At 44.3% G+C, this 23635-nt stretch overlaps 1 protein-coding gene across 1 annotated transcript in view; it reads right to left on the bottom strand.

The window, feature by feature from the left end:
• The window catches only part of LOC117365127 (dedicator of cytokinesis protein 2-like), a 1549644-nt gene that overhangs the window by 12635 nt on the left and 1513374 nt on the right, over positions 1-23635 (bottom strand). Inside the window, exon 49 of the mRNA XM_033955120.1 lies at positions 9245-9410. Within this exon, the coding sequence (XP_033811011.1) occupies positions 9245-9410 (166 nt within the window). The remainder of the gene's footprint in view (positions 1-9244; positions 9411-23635) is intronic.

Genomic DNA, 23635 nt, shown 5'->3' with positions numbered 1-23635 from the left:
CTCTATTTAGCTACAGTGGCAAAATAGCACTCAGAATTTAGGAAGTTGGTTGGTTGGGCTGAGAACCTTTTAGCACCTCCTCGTAGTAGTAATGCAGGACAGGCAGGCTGAGACTCGGGCATGGATTCCGGTAGAAATGTCAGGTAAAGAGTTGTAAATCTGTGAGTCATCAGTATAAAGGCGATACTGAAAACCATGGAATGAGATCAGAGCACCAAGGGAATAAGTCTAGATATAAAAAAAAAAAAGGTCCCAAGACAGAACCCAGTGGTACACCGACCAATCGTAGGATAGTGGTGAAGATGATAGACCAGAGAATATATGATTAGGATAGAACAGAGGCCTTTGGATCTGGCCAGGAACAGGTCATTGGAGACTTTAGCAAGAGCAGTTTCCTTAGAGTGATGAGAGTGAATAAGAACATAATATAACATAAGAACATAAGAATAGCCTTAATGGGTCAGATCAATGGTTTATCAAGCCTAGTAGCCTGTTCTCATGGTGGTCAATCCAGGTCACTAGTACCTGGCCAAAACACAAGGAGTAGCAATATTCCATGCTACCGATCCAGGGCAAGCAGTGGCTTCTCCCATGTCTTTCTCAATAACAGACTATGGACTTTTCCTCCAGGAAATTGTCCAAACCTTTCTTAAAACCAGCTACGCTATCCGCTCTTACTACAACCTCTAGCAATGCATTCCAGAACTTAACTATTCTCTGAGTGAAAAAATATTTCCTCCTATTGGTTTTAAAAGTATTTCCCCGTAACTTCATCGAGTGTCCCCTAGTTTTTGTAATTTTTGATGGAGTGAAAAATCGATCCACTTGCACCCGTTCTACTCTACTCAGGATTTTGTAGACTTTAATCATATCTCCCCTCAGCCGTCTCTTTTCCAAGCTGAAGAGCCCTAACCTTTTTAGTCTTTCCTCATACGAGAGGAGTTCCATCCCCTTTACCATCTTGGTTGCTCTTCTTTGAACTTTTTTCTAGCGCCACTATATCTTTCTTGAGATAAGGAAACCAGAATTGAACACAATACTCCAGATGAGGTTGCACCATGGAGCAATACAGGGGCATTATCTAATCTAATCTAATCCTTAGGTTTGTATACCGCATCATCTCCATGTTCGTAGAGCTCGACGCGGTTTACAGTAGGAGAAATAGGAAGGAACTACAACAGAGGGTTAGAGGTAGAAATGTGAAGAAAATTGGGATAGACGTTGTATCAGAATATTTAGGATGTGGGCTCCTCTAAGCTCACGCTTAAAGCCCAAGTTAAAAGTGTAATTCAAAAGACTTTTTTAGACAGTTTTAAGGAGATAAATAATTTTTTATCATTTGACAGTTTTCACACTGCCTTCCAGCTTGCTCAAAATGCTGCAGCCAGCTTGTTGACTAGCAGTCCTCATTTTGAACATAAAACCCTGATTTTAAAAGAACTTTTACATTGGCTTCCGATGTACTGGAGAATTAGATTCAAAGTCTTAATGTTGATTTTAAAAATGTTGAATAACGATGCTCTGTCCTTGGCTTCTTTGCTGAATGTACTGTGTAATCAGCGGAAAAACTGTTATTGGACATTCCTTCATGTATGAAGATTAGATTGGATTCCCATAGAACTGTAGTTTTCCTAGTTGAAGGAGCACAGACCTGGAACACCCTGCCAAACGAGTTTCGCACGCAGCACCACATCTCTTTGGCACTTCAGAAAGCAGTTAAAACTTTTGTTATTTGCATTGGCATTTGATTAATGGCTCCCCTTCCCTCCCATTTTGTCCTGTGTGTCTGTCATAATGAGATTGTAAGCTCTTCTGAGTAGGGGCCATGTCTTGCATGTACAATGTGCAGCACTGCATGCTTCTGGCAGCGCTATAGAAATAATAAATTGTTGCTGTTGTTGTAATAATGCTTCTCTGATTTTGATTTCTTAGCAGCTGTGTATTGTTTGATTGGTGTCGTTTCAAGATTTATTCTGTAAGTCTTTTATACCCTGCCTACAAACAGTGGGATAGAGTGGGCTATAAACATTTTAAATTAAATAAATACATATTTACTCCTGATCAGAACTAAGTGCAATTGCAGAATAAGGAGAAAATAGAGGTAATGGTGGACTCACAGTTGATAATGAGCTGTTGTGGATGTAATTGCTAGGAAGGTATTAATTTGAGGTTAATTTGGCGTATAAAAGCTTTTTTTTTTTTACAACTAGGCCATTTACATTTAGTAACACAGGCTTTCGTTTTATCCCATTTTGATTATTGCAGTTTAGTGTTACTGCCATTTCCAGAGAGACAGTTGTATAAACTCCAGGTATTGCAGAATGTTGCATCTAAGTTAGTTTTAGGAGGAAAATGGAGTAAACACGCTATTCCCTATCTGAATCAGTTATATTGGTCTCCACTGAGGACTGAAATATTAAACTCTGTTATTTCTATTTAAATTTTCACATGGGATAGCTCCAGCACATTTTTGCCACTTTGGTTTTTATTTATTCACCCACTGGACCGCTTTGCTCCAAGAATGAAACATCTGCAAGGCCCTACTAGGAAAATAATTAGACTGGAGGAAACATGTAAGAAAATATTGGAGCATGTTTAGTAAAGATGCACGAAGCAGTTAACTTAGGTTTTAGTGCATGATGAGTGTTAGCGCTAGCCCACGCAAACATCTGCCGCATGTCAAAACAGCCAGTGCTCTGCTTCTTGCGGGTTGGGGGTGGGGGGAGGGGGAGACCAGGCAGAATAGGGGAGAATATTGGGCAGGGACTGCACATTAAAATCAGGGCAGGATAGATAGTACATACAGTACTTGTATGCTGATTGGCACACGTACAGTTAAGGCAGGGGTGTCAAAGTCCCTCCTCGAGGGCCGCAATCCAGTCGGATTTTTCAGGATTTCCCCAATGAATATGCATGAGATCTATTAGCATACCATGAAAGCAGTGCATGCAAATAGATCTTATGCATATTCATTAGGGAAATCCTAAAATCCCGATTGGACTGCGGCCTTGGAGGAGGGACTTTGACACTCCTGAGTTAAGGTGAGCTTCCTAACATCACTCAATAGATGGCATTAGATGCATCTGTGCTCAAAGCACCTGAAAATAAAGTGCATTAGAACAGTGCTTCTCAACCCAGTCGCATCAAGTTTTCAGGATAACCACAGTGAATATGAGCAAGATAGATTTACATTCACTGCCTTCTGTCTGTGCAGAAATTGCAAAGAGAATGCTGTAGAGCCTTTGGAGCTGATTCTGTATAGGACGCTGGTCTCAGCAGTTGCCTCAGAATTGCCTACAGAATTGTGTCTGTCTTTAAAAACAGATGCCTTATTCTCTGATTCTCTAACCGGCGCCCATGTCACTGGTGCCGGTTACAGAATCGTGCCTGCCTGATCGAGGGATCCCTTGCCATCAGCTGGGACGCCTGTTTATAGAATCAGCTCCTTTGGACCTAAGGCAGGGTACTTCTGGTTAACTCAAATGGAGTGCAAACACCTAAAGCTTTTTAGTAAACATTCCCCTATGTTAGCTTGTGAACTATTGTTGAACACTTTGCCAGAATCAATTGCATCTTTATTATCATATAGAGATTTTAGATAATGATTACAAATGGAATGAGAGGGCATAGGATGAAATTAAGAGGTGATAGGCTCAGGTGTAATCTAAGCAAATTTTTTTTTTTTTTACAGAAAGTGTGGTAGATGCGTGGAATAATTTCTCAGTAGAGGTGGTGAAGACAAAGACTGTAGCTGAATTCAAGAAAGCTTGGGACAAGCACGTAGGATCTCTTAGTGAGAGGAGATAGTGGATGCTGCGAATTGGCAGCCTGGATGGGCCATTTGGCCTTTATCTGCCATCATGTTTCTAAAATGACCAATTGTTATTTTATGCTATTCATAGTTTTCTGTCATTGTTAATTTTAATAAGTAATTGATCAAGTGACTATAGATGTAATTAGTGTCACCAATTATGTTTATTCATTCTGCAATTATGTTAATTTAATGTTGAATTATATGCATAGTTGATTCAAATCTGCCTTGAGCTGGTATTCTGATAGAGTGGAATAACAATGTTAAATTAAATTAAAACTTCTAGGTGTCTCTGCTAACCCAGATACTGAATGTTGTTTAAAAAATGCTCACTGTTACCGGCTGAATATTGACTGGTTAGGCTGAAAACAAACCACAAATTTAGGAGCCTAGCTGTTTTTGAATATTGGGCCCAAAGATTGCAGATGTACATTGTAAAAATTGATATTCCGTTCACAAAATTGAAAATAAAATTCTTTTTTCTACCTTTGTTGTTTGGTCATTTTACTTTTCTAATTATGTTGATCCCAGGCTCTGATTTCTGCTTTTCTCCATCTGTCTTTCTTACCTTGGGGCCCCTTCGTGACAAATGTGACACAGCCTATTCAATTCCTATGGGCTTCATTGCAGTCTGTCCATGTTCTGCATGAGTAGGGTTCCCAGACATATCTGGGCATCCAGACAGACCATTGAATCCTTCGATCTAGTGTCGGTGGTGTTCCCCTCGATGTCAAATTCTCCAAACATCTTTAAGCGGTATACTCAATGCAATTGGACCATCTTAGCCAATGACCCACATAATTGGTGTGTTCAGTGCTTGGGTCCCGAGCACCATGACATTTCTTGCACCCTTTGCTCCAAATTGCATAAAAGATCACTCAAAACCCAATACAAAAAGCATTTTGGGACACCAGGAACATTGACCATGTCTGCTGACTCTGACGTTGATGCTCACCAAGCACCAATGACATCGACTTCAGCACCAAAAACACTGCTGCCTCCACCTACTACTCCATCTCCTTTGCCTCCATCGGGAGCAGTTTGAAAGAAAGCTAAGAAGCACAGACATATTTCTCCCTCAAGGATTGCATCAGAACCCTCCCAGGTATGACACGATGACATCACACTCATGCACATGACATCACCATGTTGCATCCTCGCATGCACAGATGCCCTCCCGACGCGATCCTGAGGTGGAAGCTTTTCAAATCCCATTGAAAAGTCGTCTGATGCCTTTCTGCTCGACTGGCAGGACAACTTCCTTTACGCTTTCCCTCCAGTTTTTCTACTCAGGAAAACTCTAATCAAATTTTGCCAAGAACAAGCCACTCTGATACTCATGGTCATCAAAGTATGCAAATTTTTGCTTAACTTAATTTCACTTAACTTCCCAGAGAATTCTCAATTGGTATTGTAGAACCATCAGAAGTGGCACCCCAAATACACAAAGTATTAGTTCCAGGGGCTATGTTGCCGCTAATGCTTCCTCATAGGCTCCTATACCAATTCATCATTAATTTTATTATTTAGTGATCGCTCAATCTCTTATTTTATATTTTTATTTTCTTTATATCTTTTTTTTTTACATAATTAATATCAGATTATGATGCTTAAATCAATAATATTGAAATTTCATAGGACTTATCTTTTAGAGCAGTGGTTCCCATGGAGCAGATTTGCATGCCTGTCACCTCCATTATATGCAGATCTTTCTCACGCATATTCATTAGGGCTATCCTGAAAACCCGACTGGCCTGGGGGTCCTCCAGGACAGGGTTAGGAACCACTGTTTTAGACTCCCGGTTCAGAATTAGCCGATACCAGAATTAGCTACCAGAGCCGACATGCATGATTTGTATAGCAATACTTCTTCAGGGCGTGGCAAAATTGTTTCTAGTTGAACACTCTTTTAAACATGGCAGGCATCAATGCTGATCCAGCACCTCAGTGGCCATGCCAACCATGGTTTCATCTCTTCCTGTAAATCAGTGTCTGGGAACCCATCACACTGCAAATTTTTCCAACCTTAATGACACAGTACAAAGGATCTCTGTTCCATCCCAATCTACATTCACTAGCACTCACAGCATGGTATCTCTTTCCCAGCAAATAGATGCTTTCACACTCTCTGCACCAGTGTCAGCCATCATTGAAGCTTCTAGAAAACCCTCCACTCACCGCTGCTATCATTTTAAGTGGACTCATTTCACAGTGTGGTGTAGCCTCCATTCACTAGACCTGATCACTTGTCCCCTTCTATTGGTTCTAGACTATCTTCTAATCTAAATCTTTCTAACTCTGTACTCAAAACTATTTCAGTCAGAGTTTGTCTCAGTGCTGTTACAGATTTTCATACACTTACGGATAAAAAAATATTTATTATTTGTTCATCCTTTAGTATTCAGATTCATGAAAGGCCTTTTGCATACCAAACCACCAATCAGGCCTCCTCTAGTTCCTTGGAATCTTAATGTGCTTTCCACTTTGATGAAGTCTCCATTTGAATCACTTTCATTCACATCTCTCAAGCTACCAACTTGGAAAGTACTGTATTTTTCGCTCTATAAGATGTACCTGACCATGAGATGCACCCACCTGTAGAGGAGGAAAAAATTACAAAAAATAATCTGAACCAAATGGTGTGCCCTGCACTCTGTTCCCCCTCTGGTGGTTTAGTGGTAGGCCAGGACAGGGTACAGGGCACGTCTAGTGATGGGCACGTCTAATGGTAGGCACATGTAGTGGCAGCCAGCCAGCCCCCATCCAGTCCCAAGCCAGCCAGCTAGCCAGCAAGAGGCAGGCGCACGCTTTTTGCGTGCAAGCTTGGTCCCGCTCCGAATGGCTGCCTGTCAGTTCTCATCCCCTTTTTGGTGATGGAAAAAGTGCGTCTTATGGAGCAAAAAATACGGGTAGTTTTTCTAGTCTGCATCACATCTGCACATCGAGTCAATGAGCTTCAGGCACTTGTCTCAGATTCACCTTATACAACATTTTATCAAGATAGAGTTGTTCTTTGCACTCATCCAAGGTTTCTCATGAAAATTGTTTCCAAGTTTCATCTGAATCAATTCATAATCTTTCCAAGATCACATTCTCATCCTGGTGAGGCCACACTCCACACATTGGACTATAAAAGTGCTCTCACTTATTATTTGGATTGCACAGAACTTCCACTCAACTGTTCATATCCTTTGATTCAAAGAGACTTAGAACTCCTGTCACTAAGAGAACCATCTCAACAAGGCTCACAGACTGTATCTCCTTTGGCCTCAAAATTCTGTTCTTTTTAACATTCTTATAAACAATATTGTTGAAGGGTTGTCAGGTAAGATTTGCTTCTTTGTGGATAATACCAAAATCTGCAATAGAGTAGACTTGCCGTGTGGTGTGAATAGCATGACCTGGCAAAGCTTGAAGAATGGTCTAAAATTTGGCAGCTAAAATTTAATGCTAAGAAATGCAAGGTCATGCATTTGGGCAGCAAAAACCTAAGGAAACGGTACAGTTTAGTGGGTGAAGAACTTATGTGCATGACAGAACAGCAGGACTTGGGTGTAATTGCATGTGATGATCTTAATGTGGCCAAACAGGTTGAAAAGGTGATGGCAAAAGCTAGAAGGATGCTAGGTTGCATAGGGAAATGTATGGCCAGTAGGAAAAAGGAGACATTGTTTAGGACTTTGGTGAGACCTCATGTAGAATAATGTGTACAATTCTGGAGGCCGCACCTTCAAAAAGATATAAAAAGGATGGAGTCAGTCCAGAGGAAGGCTACTAAAATGGTGTGTGGTCTTCATGATAAGGTGTATGGGGACAGACTTAAAGATCTCAATCTGTATAATTTGGGGGAGAGGGGAGATATAATAGAGACGTTTAAATACCTATGTAATGTAAATGCGCATGAGTCGAGTCTCTTTCATTTGAAAGGAAACTTTGCAATGAGAGGGCATAGGATGAAGTTAAGAGGTGATAGGCTCCAGAGTAATCTAAGGAAATACTATTTTACAGAACGGGTGGTAGATGCATGGAACAGTCTCCCAGAAGAGGTGGTGGAGACAGAAACTGTGTGTGAATTCAAGAAGGCCTGGGATAGGCACGTGGGATCTCTCAGAGGAGAGAAAGAGATAATGGTTACTGCGGATGAGGAGACTAGATGGGCCATTTGGCCTTTATCTGCTATCATGTTTCTATGTTTCTATGCTTTGCTCAGGCTGTGATGACATTGGAGATCATGTCACTGCACATAAGGTTCGAACAATCAGTGTTGTAGTACGGACAGTGTGTGTGGGGGGGTGTGGACCGTCCCAGGTGCCAAGTCAATGGGGGCGCTGGTACCACTCCACCCCACCCTGCCACACCACACCACCCTTGCACCATCCCTCACCCTCATCCCTGTACCTCCATATTATCTTCACTAGAACAAACTTCTGCCTGTTGCTTGCACCAGCCTGGTTCCCTTCTGAATCACTTCCGAGTCATGGGGCCAGGAAGTGACATCAGAGGGAATCCAACGCTGGTGCAAGAAGCATGCTTGCAGAAGTCACTCATGCTGGCGAAGATTAAGAGATACGGGGGTGGGAGGAGAGCACAAGTGTGGAATGGGGATGGGAAGGAGCAGGGGAGGCACAGAAGGCGCGGGGGAGCAGAGAGGAGGGTGCAGGGGCTCAGAGGGGGGGAGAGAGGGGGTGCCACTGCCCTGGGCGCCTCCTACCCTTACTACGCCACTGCGAGCAATGGCAACTTCAGTAGCTCATCTATATTCTATTCCCATTGAGGTCATCTGTAAAGGAACCACTTGGTCCTCAATTCATACATTCACATCCCATTACTGTTTGGAGAATCATTCCCGCCGGGATAGTTCGTTCGGCCAAGCAGTTCTACAAAATCTGATCTCCATTTAGATGCCAATGTCCATCCATTCCTTTTTTTTTTTTTTTTTTGCTTACGTCAGGCTCAGAAGCATGACCCTGGCAGCTGGGGAGTCCCACATGTGAGAATATACTGCTCGCATGTCCTGGAATAAACCACAGTTACTTAATTGTAACAGGTGTTATCCAAGGACAGCAGGCAGATATTCTTACAATCCTCCCACCTCCCCTCATTGGCTTTCTTACTAAACTGACAGTCCCGTGAGCCGACTTTGGATGGGAAGGCACTGGCACATTCTGGTATGGGCAGTCTTGAGACTGAAAATTTTTTAAAGTGACTGTACACTTTAGCACTGTCCGTACCAGGCTCCATGGATGATGTCACCCATATGTGAGAATATTTGCCTGCTGTCCTTGGATAACTCCTGTTACAGGTTAGTAACTCTGCTTTTTCAAGATGAAAGATATGACAACCAAAACAATGAAAGATGCCTTGGGAGGTGATTCACAGTCACTGGATGCATGATTTATGGGAGAGGTTTATTTCATTTCTCAGGTCTATTACCTTTAGTTCATGAACCTCCAGGACTGATGGGCGGGGATCCTGCTTACGATACCCGAACACCTTACTGCCACGATTCTCCTTCTTCTCTCCCTTTTTCTCTTCAGCCTCCAGGATTCGTTCCTGTGAACGTGACAGTGATTTCTTTGGGAGTGGAGGTTCAGTCACACTGCAGAAACAAACCATCAAAAGTTTATTGTTTTAGCTGATGGGATGACGAAAATGCTTTCGCCTTTATTTCTCACTCTTTCATTCTCTTTATCTTCTAATATTTATATATTTACACAGTAACAAGTAGATGATGGCTGTTCTGCCCCCAGCAGCCTTTATAGTATAGCTCTAAAATGTGTTTAATGCTCTTCTTACTTCCTAGAATTTTAGTGCTGCAGTCACTTCCTGCCACAATATGCAAGCAATGCACGGTGTGTAATGTAGTCTCATATGTACTGCAGGCACCCTTGCCTTTCTGTATAAGCTTTACTGCTAGTGGTCTTTTCTTCTGCAAAGACCTCCTCTTTCTCCCAGCCAAGCTTGAGTCCTTGGGTTGCTGTTAGTACCTGATTAGCTCTACTATTTTTTGCTCTGATGGGTCAGCAAGGGTATGACCTCTCTCTCCAATCAAAGACTACTCTCTATGACTTTCTCTGTAATCTGGTCTCAGCCTCTTTCCCCATTGGTCTCTTCACCTCACCCTCTGGCCTTGTGGGTATTTTATTTGGTTCCTCTGTCCCTTACAAGATAGACATTTCCATCTTGCCTCTGAACCACATGCCTTTTTGCTTCCCTAGAGTGAATTTGTCTTCTTACCACAATATTACAGAGCTCATCATCTCACCTTTGGAACTACCTTCATCTACCTGATGACTCTCCCACTTGCCATAAAACATCTTTCTCTTCAAATTTCCACCTCCACCCACTGGTACAGCTTTTAGAACTATGAAGTCTCTTGCCTCAGAATGACAAGCTTCTGAGAATCTACAAACTGTGAGTAAATTACTGTAGCTACATTTATTAAATAAAGTAAATTTCAGAAAAGAACAGAGACTTCTTTTTTGCTGATGCTGAGGCTGTGAGTTTGATCCCAGCACCACTCCTTGTAACCCTGAGCAAGTCACTCAACCCCTCCATTGACCCAGGTACCAAAGTTAGATTGTGAGTACGCTGGGACAGACAGGGAAAATACTTAAAGTACGTGATAGTCTATATTGTGTTAACCACTGTGACCTGTTGCTTAGAAACAGCAGTATATCAAGCACTGAATAAACATAAACAAACGTGTTACGTTTATGCTCTTTGGGTATTATTGCACGTGTACGCTTTAATGGACTGGGACAATGGTAGATAAAGCCCAAATTAGCCCTTCTATTCTGTCCAGTTGAAATTCATCCACTTTGGGTAGATAAACAAATGAATTCCTATACACAACACAATACCAATTCACTCTTCCATTTTGTCTTTTTCCTGACCTCTCAGTTCTATTCCACCAATGCCTTCTATATCCATCCCAAGCATACCCAAATTTGTTTGATGTGCTCGTCTCTGTCATCTTTATTAGTAGGGCATTTCAGGTCTTGTTATTATTGATTCTTACAGGTCATTGATTCATACGATTTATTTTTTAAAATTTTGAAGAAATTTACCCTCTGTGGTGTACAGAAAATAAAATCCAGGCATGGGCAATATGCTATAAAGACAGTAAAAAAACATTCAGATAACAGTACGCACTATAACAGGGGTAGGCAACTTCAGTCCTCGAGGGGTGCAATCCAGTCCAGTTTTCAGGATTTCCCCTAATGAATATGCATAAGATTTGCATATGATGGAAGCAGTGCATGCAAATAAATCTCATGCATATTCATTAGGGAAAATTGGAAAACATGAATGGATTTCAGCCCTTGAGGACCAAGTTTGCCTGCTCCTGCACTATAAAATAGTATGTAACTTCGAATGTCAACGCAACATAAATTTAAACATCTTAATAAACAGCACAGGGGTAAATGGAGATCAAACATAAATAAGACAGAGTAACAGGAGTTTAAATAGAATACAAGCACAACAAACCTAAGAATGTTATAATGCCTTTGTATTGCTCCATGGTGCGACCTCACCTGGAGTACTGCATTCAATTCTGGTCTCCTTATCTCAAGAAATATATAGCGACACTAGAAAAGGTTCAAAGAAAAACGACCAAGATGATAAAGGGGATGGAACTCCTCTCGTATGAGGAAAGACTAAAAAAGGTTAAGGCTCTTCAGCTTGGAAAAGAGACAGCTGATTGAAGTCTACAAAATCCTGAGTAGAGTAGAATGGGTACAAGTGGATCGATTTTTCACTCTGTCAAAAATTACAAAGACTAGGGGACACTCGATGAAGTTACAGGGAAATACTTTAAAAACCAATAGAAGGAAATTTTTTTTCACTCAGAGAATAGTTAAACTCTGGAACACATTGCCAGAGGTTGTGGTAAGAATGTATAGTGTAGTTGAATGAACGAGTGGTTTGCCCTACATATATTTTTAGACTTCTCTAGCAATCATCCTGCACCACTGAAACGTAGCCTGCCAACATCTCAGTTCTTCAGATATCGTCGTTTGTGTTCCGATGTCACTGATTTTAAATTGCAAAGTAAACATCTTTATACGAGATTGAAAACCAGAGGATATCCGGGCCCTATTCTGAAGAAAACATATAAAAGGGCAAAATATTTAAACAGGGACCTTTTATTTTTTTCAAAAGACAAATCCAGTGACGATGACATAGCTACATGCATTTTACAATATCCCCTAGAATGAATGCAATAACAAGGATCCTACGAAAACATTGGGAAGTTATGGAGTTAAACCCTACATTCATTGCAACTCACTTCAGGATTGCATTTATGCGACATAAGAACCTTAAGGAACTGCTAAGCCCGTCTGATGTCAGTCAGTTACCAATAGACTCTTTAAATACCAACACCGGGCATTTTAAATGTGGGGCCTGCATGACCTGTGCCGTAACACTGGAGTTAACCAATACTTTTTTACATCCAGGCACAGGTAAAACTTATGATCTGAAAATCTAACTTCATGTACCACAACTTTCATAGTGTATGTAATTATTTGTCCTTGTCTGAAAATATAATGTAGGGCAAACCACTTGTTCATTCAGGAGACGTATCACTGAACATAAGAGCTGTTTACACAATAATAAGATTCAAGCTCCCTTTGTGGTTCATTGCATGGAACAAAATCATGTATTCAGTGAGTTACATTGCTGTGTCATTGATCATATTGGTGAGGAAATAAACAATCGACCTCTCAGACTACTACAAGCTGAGCAATTCTGGATTCATCTGCTAAATAGTGAGAAACATAAGAACAAAAGCAATGCCTCTGCTGGATCAGACCTGAGGTCCATCTTGCCCAGCAGTCCGCTCACGTGGCGGCCCAACAGGTCCAGGACCTGAGCAGTAATCCTCTATTTATACCCTTCTATTCCCTTTTCCAGCAGGAAAATGTCCAATTCTCTCTTAAATCCCAGTACTGTATTCTGCCCTATAACGTCCTTTGGAAGCGCATTCCAAGTGTCCACCACACATTGGGTAAAGAAGAACTTCCTGGCATTTATATTGAATCTGTCCCCTTTCAACTTTTCCGAATGCCCTCTTGTTCTTTTATTTTTTGAAAGTTTGAAGAATCTGTCTCTCTCTACTCTCTCTATGCCCCTCATGATCTTATAAGTCTCTATCATATCCCCTCTAAGTCTCCTCTTCTCCAGGGAAAAGAGACCCAGTTTCTCCAATCTCTCAGCGTATGAAAGGTTTTCCATCCCTTTTATCAGACGTGTCGCTCTTCTCTGAACTCTCTTGAGTAACGCCATATCCTTCTTAAGGTATGGCGACCAAAACTGGACGCAGTATTCCAGGTGTGGGCGCACCATCGCCCGATACAGCGGCAGGATAACTTCTTTCGTCCTGGTTGTAATACCCTTCTTGATTATACCTAGCATTCTATTCGCTCTCTTAGCGGCCGCCGCGCACTGTGCCATCGGCTTCATTGTCATGTCCACCATTACCCCCAAGTCCCTCTCTTGGGTACTCTCATTCAATAACATCCCTCCCATCGTATAGTTGTACCTCGGGTTTCTGCTTCCCACATGCAATACTTTACATTTCTCAACGTTGAACTTCATTTGCCATTTTGTCGCCCATTCCCCTAGTTTGTTCAAGTCCCTTTGCAATTCCTCACAGTCCTCTTTAGTCCGAGCTCCCCTAAATAGTTTGGTGTCATCTGCAAGTTTTATTATCTCACACTTCGTCCCTGTTTCTAGGAACCTGTGGGATTAAATCAAAAATTGGACTGGTGTGCTTTTTACTAGATTCTTTCCTATATTACATCTTCTCCTCACTTTTTCTTTATTTTTAGATAATAATACACTAAGCATAAAAATAAAAATCTATAAATAAAAATAACAAAACATAATCAAAAACAAGATAAAAAGTGTTAAAAGTGTGGGTTTTGGTTTTCAGTACACATTTATTATCAAAATTTTTTTCACATCGGAGTTTTTGTTAATTTCGATCTTAAATATCAGCTGCTCTGTTTTTGACGCACTTCCGGATTTGATGTGTTTCACCCGGAGTGCTTTAAAACCAAGACCTCCGAGTCACTCCGTGGGAGCTGTTTTCAGACTTATGAGGCGCTTTGGCTTCCTTCTGTAAGGTATGTTCATCTGTTTTATGCATTAAGAAGATAAGAAGAGGAAGTGATACAGTTTTTTCTGTTTTCTTTATGTCTTTCAGAAGCCTGATTGGTCGGGTCACACCCTGATGTAGCCTTTCGGTGAAACGTTGGCCTCGTCGGTGTGCCGATCAGCAGAAGATAAGTGGATTTTTCCTCTATCAGTTTTATTATTGTAGTGAAGCATGGTTTAAATGCTCAGATGTTCAGTATTTATTGGTTTTTTGCCAGTGAGGTTACCGCTTAACCACCATTTGCTATCCACTTTGGTGGAGGTGGGAGGGCCCTTTCTGAGGCTTTTTCCTTCATTTTTATCTGACATTGAGTTTTTCATTGTTCTTCACTCCTGTTCTGAACATCCTACTTGTCTATATTGAAAGAGTTTATTGGTCATACGTTTTATTTTCAATATATCTGGGTTTTTTGTTGCTGTACCTAGCATGTGTGATACCCGGGGCCCATCATTTTTTGACACCCCCAATCTGTATGAAAACATGATTTTTAGTAACAATCCACACATGAGTACCTAGGAAAAGTACCACACATGACGTCACATATGAGTACCTAGGAAAAGGCAGCATCTTACATACTGCAATGAGCAATACAATATCAATACACCCATTATAAAACTAAACAAGCCAGACTAGTACAGATCAATCCTGCAGTCAATCCTAACAAAAAACCATGCCTTTCAAACACACAGAACACACATTCGCCTAGTATGGAATATGTAATCACAAACTAACCCCTCCCTCTTTTACAAAACTGTAGTGTGGATTTTAGCTACGGAGGTAACAGCTCTGATGCTCATAGAATTCTGAGCATCAGAGCTGCTACCACCACGGCTGGTGCTAAAAAACGCTTCACAGTTTTGTAAAAGGAGGGATAAAATAGAAATACATAGACAAAGGTTAAATTGAACCAGCAAGAAGCTGGACTCTGCATACAATGCACCACAGAAACAGTGACACATGTCTCCTAAAGCAATAAATAAATAGAAAATTTTTGTTCTACCTTTCTCTTCTCTGGTTTCTGCTTTCCTCATCTTGTTACTCTCTTCCTTCCATCCACTGTCTGCTGTCTCTCTTCCCCTATATGGCATCTTCTCTCCTTCTATGCCCCTTCCAGAAACTGTATGCCTCCCCCTTCCATCTCTCCTTTCACCTCCATTGGTCTGGCATCTCTCTCCTCTCCTCTCCTTCCCTCTCCCACACCTCTCCTCTGCAATCCCTTTCCCTTTTTTCCCTCATTTTCCTTTTCAATTTATTTTCTGCATTTGTCTAGATTACATTCTTACTACCCTCTTATCAATTTCCTTTTTTACTGCCACCTATTTCTCTCAACCCTCCAGTGTTTCCCTAACTCAATCCTTTTCTCCCCATCATGTGCCCTCCTTTTATTTATTCCCTCCTTCCATCATGCACACTCTTTCTCTAACCCTTCCATCTAGTACCTTCTCCTCTGTCCACTTCCATCCAGCGTCTACAGTACTCCCCTCTTTCTCTCCACCCATTTCCTTCCTGCATTTGCTCCCTTATCTCTCCCATCTGCACTTCCATCCAGCATAGGCTCCCCACTACCATCCAATGTCTGCCCTTTCTCTCTCCATCCACCCCTCTTCAATCAGCATCCGCCCCCTTTCTTTTCCTCCAATATCCTTCCCCCTTATGTCTCTCCCCTTTCTCTGTACATCAATTCCATCAGCACCACCCTTCCATACCACCCTGCCCCCTTTCTTTCCCTCCACCACTCTTCCATTCCAGCAGTCCTGATCCTTTCTCTCCCTTCATGCAGCAAGGTCCTTTCATGCTGTCAGTCCACCCCACTCCGACGTACTTGCTCAGGTGCGGACTCGGCAGCCGCATGCTGAAAGGTCCCGCGATGACTCGTCTGCTGGTTCTGCTCCAGAAGAAGTAAGTTATGTTGGAGGGGGGTGGACCCGGCAGACGCAGGGAGTTGCGGCAAAGTCCTGCAATGACTGCGTCTTCCGGGTGCACCCTCTCTGACGTAACTTACTTCTTTCGGAGCAGAGCCGGCAGACGAGTCATCGCGGGACCTTCCTGCACCTCAGCGCAGCTGCCAACTCTGCTGCAGAGAAAGTAAGTCAGAGGTAACGTGACCATTTATTTTTTTCATTCTAATAATTGACTGTGCATCCTTTCTTTCATTTCTTTCTTTCTGCACTCAGGCCCAACAATTGTCCCTTTCTATTCCCTCCCTCCTTCCTTCCCATGTCCTTAGTGCCCCCAGTGCCTCCTTCCTGTGTCCTTAGTGCCCCCAGTACCTCCTTCCCATGTCCTTAGTGCCCCCAGTGCCTCCGTCCTGTGTTCTCAGTGCCTCCAGTGCCTCCGTCCTGTGTCCTTAGTGTCCCAGTGCCTCCGTCCTGTGTCCTTAGTGCCCCCAGTGCCGCCGTCCTTTGTCCTTAGTGCCCCCAGTGCCTCTGCCCTGTGTCCTTAGTGCCCCAGTGCCTTCGCCGTGTCCTTAGTGCCCCCAGTGCCTCCGTCCTGTGTCCATAGTGCCCCCAGTGCCTCCATCCTGTGTCCTTAGTGCCCTCAGTGCCTCCTTATGTCCTCCACTGCCTTCCAGATTTTTTCCACCCCCAAAGCCAGCCTGCCTGCCTGCCTACCTATCTCCATCCCTCCCTGCCACGCTAAAGCCAGCTAGCTTGCCTGCCTACATCCTTCCCTCCCTGCCGTGGAAAAAAAAAGTCTCTCTCCTTCCTTTCTCTCAGTCCGTGCTGCTGGAATCTTATCTCCCCGCTGCTGCTGCTAATTGCCGACAAGAAGTCTTCTTTCCGACGTCAATTCTGACATCGGAAAGAAGACTTCTTGTTGGCGATTAGCAGCAGCAGCAGGGAGGTAAGACTGCAGTGGCGCGGACCGGCGGAAAGGAAGGAGGTGCAGGTCCAGTTGCACAGTAGGGCAAGAGGACCTGGATCTGGCTGGCTGTGCACCCCCCCCCCAAGGCTTGCACCTGGGGCGGACTGCCCTCCCTTGGTACGCCACTGCCCATAACTAAGAACATGGGAGAGTGTGGCACAGTGGTTAAAGCTACAGCCTCAGTACCCTGAGGTTTGGGGCTCAAACCCACGCTGCTCTTTGTGACCCTAGGCATGTCACTCAATCCCCCCATTGCCCCAGGTACATTAGACAGATTGTGAGCCTGCCATGATAGACAGGGAAAAATGCTTAAGTACCTGTAATCCATTCTGAGCTCCCCTGGGGGAACAGTATAGAAAATTGAATAAATAAATAAATGAAACCAATCACTTCAGTTGCAAACTACTGCCCCATTGCCTCCATCCCTTTCTTTGTGACGTTATTCAAAGGACTAGTATATCATCTGCTTCTTAACTTCCTAGAAGAGCACAATATACTGCATGACTCCCACTCTTCAGCATAGAGACAGTTCTAGCCTCACTCCTGAATGCCATCTGCCAACTTTTTAGCAGAGGACAGAGTGCCCTTGTTCTGCAAGTTGACCTGAGATAGAGGGAAGTTAGAGGGCTAGGATGTCAAAAGAGGTGGAAGGGTTACATTTTTGAGAATAACCAGGTTTTCAGAAGTTTACGGAAGGGTTGGAGAGCACTCAGGTTCCGGAGGGGGGAGGTGAGGTTGTTCCAGAGCTCGTTGAGTCTGAAGTGGAGGGAAGTTCCCAGTATTCCTGGGAGGGAGATGCCTTTTAGTGATGGGAAGGATAGCTTCAATTTTTGGGTCGGTCTGGAGGTATTAGGATTTGAGGAGTTCCAAGAAAGCGGAATTAGTGGAGGGAGGATGCCGTGGACGATCTTGAAGGTTAGGCAGATGCATTTGAAATGGACTCTGAGAATTACTGGAAGCCAGTGAAGCTTGAGGAGGAGCGGTGAGACATGATCGAATTTACTTTTTGAAAAGATAAGCTTGGCTGCGGCATTTTGAATCCGTTGGAGTCTGTGAAGGTTTTTCTTTGTTAGGCTTATAAAGATAGAATTGCAATAGTCCAGTCTGGAGAGGATGCTAGATTGGATGAGAACGGCAAAGTGATTTTGGTGGAAACAAGATCTTACTTTCCTCAGCATGTGAAGGCTGAAATAACATTTTTTCACCAGGGAGTTGAGGTGGTCATTGAAGGACAGAGTAGAGTCGATAATGACACCCAGGACCTTGCTGGAGAATTCGAGCTGCAGGGTGGAGCCAGAGGACAGCGGGATTGAGGTGGGTAGGTGAGCTAGGTTTGGGCCGAGCCAAAGAAGTTTTGTCTTGGATTCATTCAATTTCATTTGGACGGTGTGGGCCCAAGATTGGAGGTTCGAGATACAAGAGGAAATGTTCTCTGAGAGATTAGTGAGGTTTGAATCAGTCTCAAGAAGGACAAGGATGTCATCAGCATAGGTGTAAATTGTTTCAAGGGGGGACAGATGGAGGAGTTTTAGAGAGGACATATAAATGTTGAAGAGAATAGGCGATAGAGGAGAACCTTGCGGGACTCCACAGGTTGGTGTCCAGGGAGAGGATGAGGTGCCATTCATGTTGACAATGTAGGATCGGGAACGGAGGAATTTTGAGAGCCATTCAAGGACTGTAGAGGAGATGCCAATCTCAGAGAGTTGGTAAATTAGAATATCGTGGTGAACGACGTCGAAAGTGGCAGAAAGATCGAATTGCAGGAGGACGGCGAACTTGTTGTGGGAGTGAAGTTGTTGAATCTTGGAGATTAGGGAGATCAATAGGGATTCGGTACTGAAATTGGGGCGAAAGCCATATTGGTAAGGTAGGAGAATGGAGAATTTCTCAAGGTAGGATGAAAGTTGGGTCGATATGATGGACTCAAGCATCTTAGTTAGGAGAGGGATATTTGCTATTGGGCGATAGCTGGATGGTAAAGAGGGGTCGAGGTCGGGTTTTTTCAGTAGAGGGGATAAGACGATATGGCCCATTTCTGGGGAAAATAGGCCCGAATGCAGGGCGGAGTTTAAGAGTTTGGTGATGGAAGAGATGGCCTGAGAGGATATTTCCTCGTAGAGGTAGGAGGGAAATGGGTCTAAAGAACAATTGCAAGATTTCAGTTTGAAACAGATTTTAAGGGTGAGGGATTCGGATACGTGCTCAAAGGTAGACAAGAGTCTGTCGGCTGGGATAGCGCTGGAGGCCATTAGAGTAGGGTTGGGGTCAGTGGATACCAGGGAGTTGTAGGAGACTGCAGGAGGGAAGGAGCATCGTAGGGAAGTGACCTTTTCATTGAAGAATTTTGCTAGGGCTTCGGCTGAGGGAGAGGAGGGGAGAGAGGTGGAGTCTGATTTGGAGGTTAAAGAGCGCCAGATTTTGAAAAGTGTACTACTCTGGTTATTAGATCTGGAGATTTTCTCGCCGTAGAAGTTCATCCTTGCTTTTTTTAGTGCTGAATTGTAGAGCTTAATGTTGGCTCTCCAGGTTTGTCTATCTATGGGGGAGTTAGATTTTTTCCATTTGCACTCCAGGGCTCGACATTTCTGCTTGAGTTCTCTGTGGTAGGGGAGGTACCAGGGGGCTTTGCGAGGATAGGAGACAGGTTTGGTTGAAAGGGGGGCGAGGGAGTGGAAGGTGGATTCAGAGAGGGTGGTCCAGTTGTGCCAGTTAGATTCAGGGTCTGCAGGCTTAGGTGCAGAGGAGAGTTCTTTGAGGAATTTTGGCCAGAACAGGTTGCTTGAAATTCTTTTGTGAAAAGTGATGGAGTTAGAGGAGCGGGGAGGAATCCCAAGGTGCGACATGAAAATGGGGAGGCGGAAGGTCCCAAGGAAGTGGTCGGACCAGGGGACCTGTTCCCAGATGGTGTCGCTGACTGAGGTTTTGTAGGTGGTAAGGTCCAGGAAACTGATGAGGTCTAAGGTGTGTCCCTTTTCATGGGATGGGGAAGGTGAAGGGGGGGAAAATCCGAGAGAGGTGAGGAAACTCTTTAGTTCGATCGTATCCTTGTTGGTTTTGTCATCAAGGTGGAGATTGATGTCCCCGATGATCAAGAGTCTTTGGAATTTGAGGAAGGCATTTGATATGGTTTCGAGAACGAGCTCAGAGGATTTGTTCCAAGGGGTGGGAGGGCGGTAGAGAAGTAGGATACCCAGTGGGTGAGGTTGGAGCTCGTCATTGACCGAGACTAGCATGTATTCTAAAGAGGTGTGGCTGAGGGGGTAAACAACCAGGTGGACAAAGGAGAACCCATAGACATAATTTACCTAGACTTCCAGAAAGCCTTCGATAAGGTACCACATGAGCGGTTGCTCAGGAAGCTATGGAACCATGGGGTGCACGGGGAGGTCCACCGATGGATCAAAAACTGGCTGGCAGACAGGAAGCAGAGGGTTGGTGTAAAGGGCCATTACTCGGACTGGCAAGGGGTCACGAGCGGGGTTCCTCAAGGATCGGTGCTGGGACCGCTCCTGTTTAACATATTCATTGACGACCTGGAGGCGGGAACAAAATGCGAGGTCATCAAATTTGCAGATGACACCAAACTATTCAGCAAGGTTGAAACCACGGTTGACTGCGAGAATCTCCAAAGGGATCTTACGACATTGGAAGAATGGGCGAAAAAGTGGCAAATGAGCTTCAATGTAGGGAAATGCAAGGTCATGCATATAGGGAGAAGGAACCCGATGTTCACTTACAAAATGGGGGGATCAATGCTAGGGGTCAGTAATCTGGAAAGAGACTTGGGAGTGATGGTAGACACGACATTGAAGGCGTCGGCACAATGCGCCACAGCCTCGAGGAAAGCAAACCAAATGTTAGGTATCATTAAGAAGGGTATCTCGACTAGAACGAAGGAAGTCATACTGCCACTGTACCGGGCTATGGTGCGCCCGCATCTGGAATACTGTGTACAGTACTGGTCACCGTACCTCAAAAAGGACATGGCAATGCTTGAGGGAGTCCAGAGAAGAGCAACTAAACTGATTAAAGGTATGGAAAACCTTACATACACTGACAGACTGAAGAAGCTGGGGCTGTTCTCCCTGGAAAAGCAGAGACTCAGAGGAGATATGATAGAGACCTTCAAGATCCTGAGGGGCATCGAAAAGGTTGACAAAGACAGATTTTTCAATTTGAAAGAAACCACAAGAACAAGGGGTCACTCGATGAAATTGAAGGGGGACAGGTTTAAAACAAACGCAAGGAAGTACTTTTTCACACAGAGGGTGGTGGACACATGGAACACCCTTCCGGAGGCCGTGATAAGAAATAGCACAGTACAGGGTTTCAAGGATGACCTGGATAGGTTCCTGGAAGACAAAGGGATTGAGGGGTACAGATAAGAGCAGTGGAAGGTTTAGAGATAACTGTAGAGGTAGGCAATAAAATTAGTCAGGGACCGCTGACCAGGCAATATGCCTGATGGGCCGCCGCGTGAGCGGACCGCTGGGCTGGATGGACCTCTGGTCTGCCCCGGCGGAGGCGACTACTTATGTACTTATAAACTCAATCAGGGCACTGGTCTTTGACCTAAGGGCCATTGCGTGAGCGGACTTTTGGGTACGATGGAACACTGGTCTGACCCAGCAGCGGCAATTCTTATGTTCTTATGACAACAGTTTGCAGAACTTTTTAAATACATGAAATCACATGCCCTTGACATAAACCATAACTGATATACACTGAGAAAATCCATAGGAAATATGAATTCTATATCTAATATCACACAAGAAGTCCATAACTTATGGAGGGGCATCTGAGTCAGAAAATGGACATCCAGTGATGGAAGTACCAAAAAAATCACCCCATAACTGAAATAGAACAATAGACATTTTCATGTGCGCCACAGCCTCTAGGAAAGCAAACAGAATGCTGGGTATCATTAAGAAGGGTATTACAACCAGGACGAAGGAAGTTATCATGCCGCTGTATCGTGCAATGGTACGGCCGCATCTGGAGTACTGTGTCCAGTAGTGGTCGCCGTACCTCAAGAAAGACATGGCGGTACTTGAGGGAGTACAAAGAAGAGCAACCAAACTGATAAGGGGAATGGAAAATCTCCCATATACCGACAGATTGAAGCAGTTGGGACTTTTCTCCCTGGAGAAGCGAAGACTTAGAGGAGACATGATAGAAACCTTCAAGATCCTGAAGGGCATAGAAAAAGTAGACAGGGACAGATTTTTCAAATTAATGGGCACCACAAGCACAAGGGGGCATTGGGGGAAATTGAAAGGGGACAGGTTTAGAACAAACGCTAGGAAGTACTTTTTCACTCAGAGGGTGGTAGATACATGGAACGCGCTCCCAGAGGCTGTTGTAGACAAGAAAACACTAAATGGTTTCAAAGAAGGTTTGGATAGATTCCTAGAAGAAAAAGGGATTGGGGGGTATAGATAGGTATAGACCATTGCTCAGTCAATGGGCCTGATGGGCCGCCGCGGGAGCGGACCGCTGAGCAGGATGGACCTATGGTCTGCCTCAGCGGAGGCAACTTCTTATGTTCTTATGTTCTTATGCTCTTTTCGATGAGCTGGACATCGAAGAATGATTTGTGAATTAGTGCCAAGCCTCCTCCTTTTCGGTTAGTTCTGGGAGAGAAGAGACCTTGATAGCCCTGGGAGCAGAGTTCATTTTGTGTGAATGTGTCGTCTTTTGTGATCCAGGATTACGTGATGCAAAGGAATCCCGGGTCAGAGTCTTCAAGTAGGTCTTTCAAGATTTGAATCTTTTTGCAAGCGGATCTGGCGTTGCAATAGAGTGTAGGGACTGGGGTGAGCGATTCAGAGGCAAGGTTGGGGAGATTTGCGGGGGGGATAGGTTTTAGGGATGCATGATTGACTCTACGAGGGTTTTTTTTGGAGGGATGGTTTCTGGTGCGCAGTAACGTGGGGATTCTGAGGCCAGGGCAGATATTGAAATCAATGGAGGGGTCGAGGAGGTTGGGGGAAGGAGGTTTCAAGCAGGGGGTGGTGAGGGGAGAGGAGCAGAGCAGGAGGAGAAGGAGCCATGAAGGCGGTTTCATGATTAGATAATTTGTAAAAAAATTTTTTTTTAATTAATTAATTAATTTTTTTTATGGGGAGAGCTTTGTCGGGGTAGGAACTGGGTAGTTTGAGTCAGTAGAGGAAGAGGGTTGGCGTGGGGCCCAGTCTTTGGAGAAGGGTGGACTATGATAACTAAGCTGGATAAACGTCAGGATGGAGAACTGGGTAGGCTGTTAGGTTATGAGTTTTTAGAAAAGTCGGCTCTCCTGTGTTGGGAGGGGGGCGGAGCAGGGCTCCCACGCTCCTCTCCTTGGTATAGAGGGGGCCGCGAAAGAGGCAGGTTCCTCCGGGCTGTTAGTTTTTAAGAAGGTCGGCTCTCCTGTGTCGGGAGGGGGCGGAGCAGGGCTCCCACGCTCCTCTCCTTGGTGCAGAGGGGGCCGCGAAAGAGGCAGGTTCCTCCGGGCTGTTAGTTTTTAAGAAGGTCAGCTCTCCTGTGTCGGGAGGGGGGCGGAGCAGGGCTCCCACGCTCCTCTCCTTGGTGCAGAGGGGGCCGCGAAAAAGGCAGGTTCCTCCGGGCTGTTAGTTTTTAAGAAGGTCGGCTCTCCTATGTCGGGAGGGGGGCAGAGCAGGGCTCCCACGCTCCTCTCCTTGGTGTAGAGGGGGCCGCGAAAGAGGCAGGTTCCTCCGGGCTGTTAGTTTTTAAGAAGGTCGGCTCTCCTGTGTTGGGAGGGGGGCGGAGCAGGGCTCCCACGCTCCTCTCCT

Source organism: Geotrypetes seraphini, chromosome 1, assembly GCF_902459505.1.
Source record: "Geotrypetes seraphini chromosome 1, aGeoSer1.1, whole genome shotgun sequence".
Lineage (NCBI taxonomy): Eukaryota > Metazoa > Chordata > Amphibia > Gymnophiona > Dermophiidae > Geotrypetes > Geotrypetes seraphini.
This window is presented reverse-complemented; position numbering and strand designations above follow the sequence as displayed.